The following is a 10,549-nucleotide window of genomic DNA, read 5'->3' as shown; positions in this document are numbered from 1 at the left end:
AATTTGTTTTATGTGTTTGCTTTAGAATAGTTACTACTGCTGAGGCCAGCACGTGCGGCGCGTGGAACATCAATCCCTGCATTCTCCTTGATGCTTGGGTAATATAGCCAGACTTGTACCTATCTCAAATACTCTACTCAAGATACTGTATTTTAAGTGCTTTTTTGAAGTATCTTGGTATCTTGCAAATACTCTTGATCGGGTCTATTTGATACTCTATTTTAATACAATTCTGAATACCTTGTACTCATTATCTTAGATACATTTTTGACATTCCGCCATTTTTCGAGTTTTTTTTTTGTTTGTTTTTTTGTATGAAGTGGCGTGGGCGTGGCACGAGCAGACGTGAACATTCTTTCGAGCAACCAAATCCTGTTGCTAGCTCCGATTAGCTACAGTGAATTTGATTGAGCTCATAGAAACATCGCTTTTTTGCCGATTGTGACTCATATTTCAGCCCAGAGTTCGTACAATGAAGGTTTTCCCCTCGCCTTCTCAAAGGCGCCTTTTATTTCTATAGGGTTTCCCCAAAAAAAATCCTCAAATAAAAGGTGTGGTTTTACGGAACTAAAGATGCCACCCTGAGCGCAACGCAGGCCGGGAAACGGCCTACGACAACAATGCAGGTTTGAGTGTCAAGAAAATAACAGATAGACGAAAATAGGAAGTAAATACACAAACACACACACACACACACACAAATAAAAAAATTGTTTTGCTTTTTATTTATTTGACCCCGCTAGGGCAATACGTCGAGGTTTTCTTTTGTTTCTTTTCCTTTTGTCGTCAGTCCATCACCTATTGCTCTCGCGAACACTGTCTGTAAGCAAACATTGATAAGGAGTGAACAGGACAGGAAACGAACTAAAAGCTGGATGATCTCTCAAAATCCCAGCAAAGTGACTGCCAACGTTGAGTGCCTTTCTGAATGCAACCTACTTGAAGAAGGTGCGACCACTGCCGTGGCTATTATGTGGGTTCTCTTTGTTATCCATTCACTCATATCCGTATCCCAAGTTCGTTTATAGTGAATTCCCCATATAAAACATATGGATTGTAGTTAAACGATGCGTCTAAGGTACGCCGCAGGACGTGATATTCAGCGATATCACTATTGGCGAGGCGCTCTGACCCGTTTCTTGCCCCTACACCTCTGTGTTTACCCAACACTAGGCCTGTGCACATGCCCACAGGCCTAGTGGGAATGTTCATGTCACCTTATTTAATAGAGCGCTGGGCACAGTGTATTGTAAAAATACTAATAATAAACGAAGTGACGTTAAGTGCCGCATCTCTCCCGAAATCATCAGTCAGAAGATGCGTGCTTGAGGACTTTTGTGCTGAGTTGGGCACCGTGCATGCTGCATCGTTCATGCAGGCTGGAGTGATAAAAAAAGAGACCCTCCTCCCCCTCACCGAAGAAAACGAACGTTGTTAAAGAGATACTGAACCAAGGAATGTAGTGTCCGTAATAAGTGGCGCACATTCTTTCCACGAGCCAACAGCCGCCGATGTGCGCGAGCACACGCAACAAAAATGACGCCACAGACCTCCATCCGCGGTTAAGATGGCAGTGAAATGTATGGGCTTCGGGCCAAAGGAGAATAAAGACAAGTTTTTCATCTACACAGTGGTGACTGGTGTAAAAGGTAAGCGATTAATTGGTCTAACAAGCACGTAGCTTTCACTTGTAGAGATGAAAAGCCTGTTTTTATTCTCCTTTAGCCCAAAGCCCATGTTTTTCACTCTCCTCTTAAGCGAGAATGGAAGTCTTTGACGTCATTTTCGTTGTGTGTGTTCGCGCACACCGGCACCTGCTGGCTCGTGGAAAGAACGTGCGCCACTTATTATGGGAACTAAATTCTTTGGTTCAGTATCCCTTTAGCGTGCACCACGAAGTTGTGATACACGACCGCACGCCGGTATACTATGCTCGCCCAGATCGAAACGGGCAGAGGCGTGAATAGACCTTTTGCTATATTACCCAAGCATCAAGGAGAATGCAGGGATTGGTGTTCCACGTGCCACACGCGCACGCCTTCCCGTATAAAAGATCTGAAGTAAATAACCAAAATAAAGGGTGGACGAACGCGCGTGCAAGATACAATTTGTTTTATGTATTTGCTTTAGAATAGTTACTACTGCTGAGGCCAGCACGTGCGGCGCGTGGAACATCAATCCCTGCATTCTCCTTGATGCTTGGGTAATATAGCCAGACTTGTACCTATCTCAAATACTCTACTCAAGATACTGTATTTTAAGTGCTTTTTTGAAGTATCTTGGTATCTTGCAAATACTCTTGATCGGGTCTATTTGATACTCTATTTTAATACAATTCTGAATACCTTGTACTCATTATCTTAGATACATTTTTGACATTCCGCCATTTTTTGAGTTTTTTTTTTGTTTTTTTGTATGAAGTGGCGTGGGCGTGGCACGAGCAAACGTGAACATTCTTTCGAGCAACCAAATCCTGTTGCTAGCTCCGATTAGCTACAGTGAATTTGATTGAGCTCATAGAAACATCGCTTTTTTGCCGATTGTGACTCATATTTCAGCCCAGAGTTCGTACAATGAAGGTTTTCCCCTCGCCTTCTCAAAGGCGCCTTTTATTTCTATAGGGTTTCCCCAAAAAAAATCCTCAAATAAAAGGTGTGGTTTTACGGAACTAAAGATGCCACCCTGAGCGCAACGCAGGCCGGGAAACGGCCTACGACAACAATGCAGGTTTGAGTGTCAAGAAAATAACAGATAGACGAAAATAGGAAGTAAATACACAAACACACACACACACACACAAATAAAAAAATTGTTTTGCTTTTTATTTATTTGACCCCGCTAGGGCAATACGTCGAGGTTTTCTTTTGTTTCTTTTCCTTTTGTCGTCAGTCCATCACCTATTGCTCTCGCGAACACTGTCTGTAAGCAAACATTGATAAGGAGTGAACAGGACAGGAAACGAACTAAAAGCTGGATGATCTCTCAAAATCCCAGCAAAGTGACTGCCAACGTTGAGTGCCTTTCTGAATGCAACCTACTTGAAGAAGGTGCGACCACTGCCGTGGCTATTATGTGGGTTCTCTTTGTTATCCATTCACTCCTATCCGTATCCCAAGTTCGTTTATAGTGAATTCCCCATATAAAACATATGGATTGTAGTTAAACGATGCGTCTAAGGTACGCCGCAGGACGTGATATTCAGCGATATCACTATTGGCGAGGCGCTCTGACCCGTTTCTTGCCCCTACACCTCTGTGTTTACCCAACACTAGGCCTGTGCACATGCCCACAGGCCTAGTGGGAATGTTCATGTCACCTTATTTAATAGAGCGCTGGGCACAGTGTATTGTAAAAATACTAATAATAAACGAAGTGACGTTAAGTGCCGCATCTCTCCCGAAATCATCAGTCAGAAGATGCGTGCTTGAGGACTTTTGTGCTGAGTTGGGCACCGTGCATGCTGCATCGTTCATGCAGGCTGGAGTGATAAAAAAAGAGACCCTCCTCCCCCTCACCGAAGAAAACGAACTCCAGCCAAACGCTGTCGTCGCGTTCGGTTATGTCAGCCGAGTGCTGATTCATTGCATTCGTTGTCCCCATCCGTGTAGCTCTAAAGTTAACCGCTTGGGGCGCCACGGTCTGATCCCCTCTCCAATAGCTAAAGCGACCTCTTTCTTGTTGTCCGAGAAATGTTTTGTAACATCTATCAGTGATATTGCAACGCGCGTTGCCCAAAGAGCGCGTGTCCGAGTGGTTACCGCGCTTGGCTCTCACACGGAGGCTCCGGGTTCGGTAACCGGACAAAAGCTCACCGGACAAAAGCTCACCGGACAGAAGCTCACCGGACAAAAGCTCACCCGTTTTTTCACTGACCCGGACAAAAGCTCACCTCATTTTTTTTTTTTGCTACACCGGGTGAAACACGGGCTGGGATAAAGTACAGACGCGATGGACATTCCACCATTTTTATCAGAACTGGCATCCCATCCCATGCAAAGGTGTCGACGATAAGCCATTACAGGCACGAAGCAACGATTTGGGACCAGCATTTAGGTCACTGAAACTGAATAGAGCTGATGAGATCAAGCTTGCTTCACTCAAGGTATGTCGGAGCACCCGTGTGCAACGCCCAAGAAACTTCGTGAACCGAAGTTTTTGAACCCGAAGAGTGACCGAAGGAACGAAGTCACCCTTTCTTGACCTCGCTTTTTCATTGAGCTTATGTCACACTAAACGCGCACATAAAGATTAGGCTCAATGTCTCTTCTTTACGAATGCATGGGTTTTTTTTAATTTAAGTTATCGTTGTATTTTAGTGTCGTACGCATGCACCTAAGTTGTCCGCACACTTTGTTAAGACCAACATGAAATTTTCTCCTGGTGAGCTTTTGTCCGGCGAGCTTTTGTCCGGTGAGCTTCTGTCCGGTGAGCTTTTGTCCGGTGAGCTTTTGTCCGGGATTCCCGGGTTCGATACCAGGGAGCGGACTCCTCTTTATTTATTATTCCAAATTGACATTCTCGTAAGTTCGCGAACCTTGTCGTCTGATCGAGTTACGAATGTTCTACGCGCCAAACTTTCTACGCCGAATCTTCCAGAAACCCACGCGGGTGCAAAAGGGTCTCCGAGTGGCGGTCCGTAGTCAGTCTCGCCTCAGCGCTTGATCCTGCTGTTTCGCCGACATCGGCGCCTGCGATGCTAGCCTTTCTATATTTAGTTTTCGGCACAAGTTCGCTTCATTGAACTTTTAGCTTCATCAGTTATTCGCCGCCTCATCATTTGTCATTTGTGAATATATCCTGCTCCTTATATTTGGACTGCAAAAAACAGCCCTATGATACTTTTTTTTTTTCTTTTTCCGTTTTGTGTTGTTGCGTGCTAAAAACCATTCTGGTAACCCAGATTTGCGGAGCTGTACAACTGTCGTTGTCACTGACGCCCATACAAATTACGCAATGTGGAAGTATCTTCAAAAGGAATTAAATCACATTTCTAAGTATTTGCACTCTACTCAAGATACATTACAGTGAAAGTTACTTGAGTAGTATTTTAAATAGTTTGTGAAGCAGGTATTTAGTAATTTAACTTAAATCCGTTTATCGAGTACTTTGTCCAACACTGAATATAGCAAAAGGTCTATTGAACCCAGGATTCCCGGGTTCTGCAGCGCGAGCTTTCGCTCTGCGTGTTCCGTGCCGGTATAGGGTATTTTCACCGACGTGATTTCGTCCGCCATTTTGTTGTTGTGAGCTGTCAGGGTGTGCCAAACTCGAGCATTCCAAGGATTTACATGCCCCCTTAAATGCGTAGAGCACCGCTGACATCATCTCAATCGGTTACGATGTAATCCTTCAATGTAGTCAATTTAAAAAAAAAAAAAAACTAACAACAAAATGGCGAATTGACTTTATGTGCAAACAACCTATATGCGCTAGCCCACTCGGCCATGCCCACTCGACGATGCCGGAAGGCTGGCACGCGTCTGGCCTCTCGTCCATCTGGCGGTGTCAGACGCCAGACTTAGACGCTCCGGGAGCCGCGAAAGGGGGACGCTACGCTCCTTAGCGTGTTCGGCCGAGCAGCCAAGCCAATCTAGCAGAGATGGGTGTCGCCACTGAACTGTAGGCGGGGCTTAGAGAGCCGGCCGTGACCTCCACCTAGACTGCGTCGAACGACGTAAATATTGCGCTAGAGAAAAAAATAATTGCTTCGTGGAGAAACTTTGAAAAACATAAATACGTGTGCCATCAGTGTTATCTCAAAAAACGCAGAGATTGGCGAGCCGCGAGCATGTTGTTATTTTGGCGCAGCCAATGCTGCTGTAGGGACTGAGCATGCGCGAAAACTATACGCGACTCTAGTTTCTGCGCACGCGCAATGCCCACACCTGATATGGGCAAACGCGCACTTGTATGAAAACAGTGCGACGGTTGTGGGAACCACGTGTTCCCGCATCCCCATCTAGGCCTAGCTCAAGCGGGCCGTGGGGCGTCACCATGTCGGGGCACGTCCCAGATGCGAGGCGAAGCCGTATTCCCTTGTAGACGGCTCTCTCTCGTCCTTCTCGGGTGATTTGCCGAAGGCACACCCCTCGGGATCGTGACTTGGACGCGTCCGCCCCTCGGGAAGCCAATCTACATCCGACCACCCCGGGCGCGTCCCTTTCCCGCAGGCCCAAATCCAACGGCCGAGGGTTCTTCCGGCTCAGCAACACTTCCTTTGGCCCGTTCACAATGTTGCGTTCGGAGCGACCACTACGCTTACACACGAATGCAACCGGTTGGAACGACGAGTTACCATAGCGACGAAGCGCTAAACGGTCGTTTCGTTCGTGTTCGTTCGCCACGCAAGGAGTTAAGCTGGGCTGAACTTTTTCGCTACGTTCGGGAACGGCGGGAGCGACAGACAAATCACAGGTCGAAGAGAGCTCGGTCGCGCGCGTTGCATGCCGGTCGTCCGGGGCTCCTTCGATCTGCAAACATGGCGACGGTGGTGATCGTCGACGTGGACGGCGTGGTGAAAGTTCATCGTTCCTCGTAAAAGCGCTCTCCTTGACTGTGAATTTTCGTCGTGTGTCGTTATGATAACCCAGCACGTACTAGAAGGGAAGATCCACCTACTCGTGCGGCGATCTCGTGCCGGCACTCTCAAGACAGCAGAAACGCCGCTGCCGTCATGTTTGTTTACTTCGACTACAGTGGTGCTTTCTTAGCATTTGTGTCCTTGAACATCACCCGGATTTCTTTTTTGGCGCATTCCATGCGTGTGCTAAAGTTAAAGGTATTACTGGTGCGTACCGCATAAAGGATGAGAATTTTCACGCGTTTTCATCACCCGAAAAAGGGGATTAGTGCTAGCAATCCTGAACGCTCGCAACGTCTGTCAAATTATATTTCTAAGTTGCTATATTGTTGCTAAGATTACATCGCCTTTTATAATCGTAGAAAACGCGTGTGGAGAGATTTGTATGTTGGAAAAGTCGTGTATTGAAGTCGTGATCGTGCAAGACGATCACGGCCCTTGCGGTTAGTCCATGCTAAGGTGAGAGGAAGTATAGTGAAGGTGCACATGGGCAGTCACGGCTGTGCAATGCCAAATGTGAGCACGCGGTACTTGTTAACGAACTACGGTGCTCCCGCAGGCGAAGGTTCAGGCGTCTCCCCGTTTATCAGATGTACACCTTGTGGGATTTTGCTAGCTACCAACACAGGTACCGATAGAGTAACCAAAGGGTTGTCTCAACAGAGGCGATATCTCAAAGGAGACATTAAAACCTAGTATCGCGGTCCCCACATCTCCGGGGCAATATAGACGAACGTTTAGGGCCACAATACCGCGGGTCGGTTCAATTGATTACCTCCGTCGGTGTCAATCATCGTGTACCTTGTCTCACTCTCTCGAATATAGCGGAAGAGAAGACACACGTACCAGAGTAAGGACAGAGTCCAAGAGCATTTATTAACATACTCTTTTAAACGAACTACAATGTCCTCATCCAAAATGCTCCCCGCGCCGGCAAGGTAGGAAAAGGTCCTTGCCTGCCAGACGCGGGGTTCCCGAGAGGCAAGACCGGGAGAGCGTCGGAGAAGTCGCCGACACACGTCCTATCTCTTTCGCGGCCGCCGGACGAGTCCCTTTCTCGAAAGCGGGAAAAGTCGAGGCGAAAGCCTCCTCGCCTGTCAGCAGTGATTCGCATCCGAGCGGAGGGACGGAAAGAGGTCCCCCCCGGGAGAAAGTGAGAGGAGAGTCCCCCAAGCCAGGCGGCCCTCCGCCTCACGAACAGGTCACAGCTCACGGCGAAGTAGGCCGAGTGTTCCGACCTGCGGCCGTTATTGCAGCCATCGGGGAAGGCAGTCAACAGGAATCCCCACAACCCCTTCCGACTTCTCTACATTTTTCGTAACTTTTCCCAACGCCTCCCGTTTAATACTTTTTGCCATTGTTTTTGCAGCCAAGGCGATTGCTGACTCTGGGTAACCGGCGTCTTTTAGTATCCCGACCTGGGGTGGAAAGGCATCTTTTCACTCCGTGCAAGCAGGACTTTTTTATTCACCGACAAACGAACACTCGACTCAAAATTGTCTTTTTTGATGAGTTTTGAGTGCCCCGATCTAAAATCGGGGAGCATTTTTGCGGTTCTAGAATGATAACACCAACACTCGTAAATCTTTTTTTTTTTTTTTTTTTATACGGGGAGATTTTAAAACTGAATTCTGCGGTCCTTAGGGGTCTCAAATGTGCACCGCAAGACCAAAAGGTTTGCTCCCTGAACTCCTCGCGGATGATTCTCCGGATCAGTTGTTGTTGTTGTTGAAGCAATGTTTATTAGGAAATCGACGTTGTTGTTAGTTACGCTCTGGGCGCACTTGTCACTGTCGATGGGAAAGGGAATTAAGGGAAAAAGAGATAGAGAAGGAGAGAGGGGGAAGGGGGAAGAGGATTTCTTCAGAGTGTTGACTTCTTACGGCTTTCGGTACAGAATCGCGACTCCTGGAACTCCCGAAAACCTCTGGATGTAAGATCTCTTGGAGCCCCAGAAGCCGCAAGCAACCCAGATCTCTCGGAAGTTTTAGAGGATCTCGAGGAGTTCCGCGCTCCTTTGGAAGCTGACTACACTCTTGAGTGCCTTGTCCGTAGTAGCTCGTGAGGCTCTAGGACGCAGGAGTTCTTCCAAGTTGGTACTAGGTAGACCTAGGCGGGAAAAAGCATCACGGAGGTTGGTGCGCTCCTCTTCGTAATCACTGCAGTGCAGGAGGAGATGTTCGGCGTCGGCCGTTTCCTCACAGGTCTGGCATATGGGGTCAACATTGAGTCTGAAGCGACTTATCCACGCCGGGGTGAAGGCGCTTCCGGTCCGTAATCTGTGCATTACTGCGGCAGTTTGGCGGTCGAAGCCGCGCGGTACCCGAGCTGGGAAGGCACCCGCCACAACTACGGGGTCCGGGTGATGTAGGGCGATGGCTCTTCTCGCAAGGAGCTTGGCGTCTGAGAAGCGGGGAACGGTTGAAAGCGGGCACTCGGGGTCCTTGTAAGCCCTCACCGCTAGAAAATCAACGACTTCATTGCCTCTAATGCCACAGTGGCTCGGGAGCCATTGGAAGGCAATGTCGTTGCCTTCTTGCAGAAGCTCGACCGCATCCTGCGCGATTAAACGGGCCAGGGGCGTTGCCCGTTCGAGCCTAGATAGCAGCTCGAGGGCTGATCTTGAGTTGCTCAGGATGACCCAGCGTAAAGCCTGCGTGCAGCCTGTCCGAACACCCCAGAGGGCGAGCCGTATGGCTGCTAGCTCTGCCGTGGTGGAGGATGCCTGGTGATCCAGGCGCTCACTGGTACCCACAGCTGCTGCCTCAAAGAAAGCCGCTGCTGTTGCTGTGCTCCCGGAGGGGTTCACTGATTCGTCGGTGTACACTCGGGTCCACCCATCGTACTGGGTAACTAAGTGATCTTCCGTGAGCTGCCTTGCTACGACCACTGCTACTTTCTTCTTGGACCGCAGTCCAGGGATAAGAAGGCTGATCCGCAGGGGGTGTGGATCTTTGTGCAGCTCTGGGAGTGGAGCGAGTGCTCCTGGTGTGCCAGCTATATCACCAAGAATGCAGAGGTGCGCTCCTAGTCTTGATTCAGCGCGCTCGGCGATCCTCATTAGGAGCGTGATGGTCGAATCGCAGTTGCTCATTCGAGTCAGATGGCCCAGCGCCCGTTCTTGCATGATGTTCTCTACAGAGTTAATCCTGGATGCTGTGAGCGTATGTCGAGACGAGGCTGTGTGGGGAACTCCGAGGCAAATCCTGAGTGCCACGCGTTGCGCTTGTTCAAGGTTTTTGAGCTGGTCGGCACTGAGAGTGGCGAAAGGTAGGGCGTACAATGGGCGGGCCAGGATGAGCCCCCTATATAGTTGCAGCATCATGTAAGATGAGGTTCCCCAAGTAGTTCCGCCGAGCATCCGGAGGATCTTTGTATGGATTCGCATCTTTTGAAACACTTCCCTCATTGCTGGGCCCCAGGATAGCCTCGAGCCCAACGTGACGCCAAGATATGTGGCCGTTTTCGCCAGTTTCACTGGAGTGTCCCCGATGCGTAGTGTGGGCATGAACTTGCTTGGCCTCTTTGGAGCGTAGCACAGCGCAATCGTTTTTTCGGCTGATATTGCCAAGCCCAGTTGGTGGAGACGATACACTGCATTTGTCAGGGCTCGCTGGAGGGCGCATACCATACGTTGCCTTCTCCCGCAGCTGGGGGCAGTGGACCAGAGTGCCACGTCGTCTGCATAGACGGCCATGCTGATAGGGTACGCCGGCTCTTCTCCAACCCTTGCCGCCGCTGGGAGTGACGCGATGGCCAGAGCAAAGAGTAGCGGACTAACAACGCTCCCTTGGGGAACTCCTCGGATGATTTTCCGGGGGTTGCTCACCGCGTTGCCTGCCTTTACACACATAGTGCGTTCACTAAGAAACGCACAAATGTATTTCAGTGGACGTCCGTTCACCCCGAAACGGCGTAGAGCTGAAATGAAGGCCTTGTGGGGGAGGGCATCAAAGGCTTTGCGGACGT

The 10,549-nt window shown here is 49.0% G+C and overlaps 1 protein-coding gene across 1 annotated transcript; it reads right to left on the bottom strand.

The window, feature by feature from the left end:
* Positions 1-8,567: 8,567 nt before the first annotated feature.
* Positions 8,568-10,277, bottom strand: LOC120846923. Its single transcript, XM_040218823.1, has one exon. The coding sequence runs from the start codon at positions 10,275-10,277 to the stop codon at positions 8,568-8,570; it is 1,710 nt and encodes a 569-aa protein (XP_040074757.1).
* Positions 10,278-10,549: the final 272 nt, after the last annotated feature.

The sequence above is a fragment of the Ixodes scapularis genome, unplaced genomic scaffold, assembly GCF_016920785.2.
Source record: "Ixodes scapularis isolate PalLabHiFi unplaced genomic scaffold, ASM1692078v2 PGA_scaffold8__174_contigs__length_109621045, whole genome shotgun sequence".
Taxonomy (NCBI): domain Eukaryota; kingdom Metazoa; phylum Arthropoda; class Arachnida; order Ixodida; family Ixodidae; genus Ixodes; species Ixodes scapularis.
Note: the sequence above shows the minus strand (reverse complement) of the source record. Positions and strands in the feature narration are given on the sequence as shown.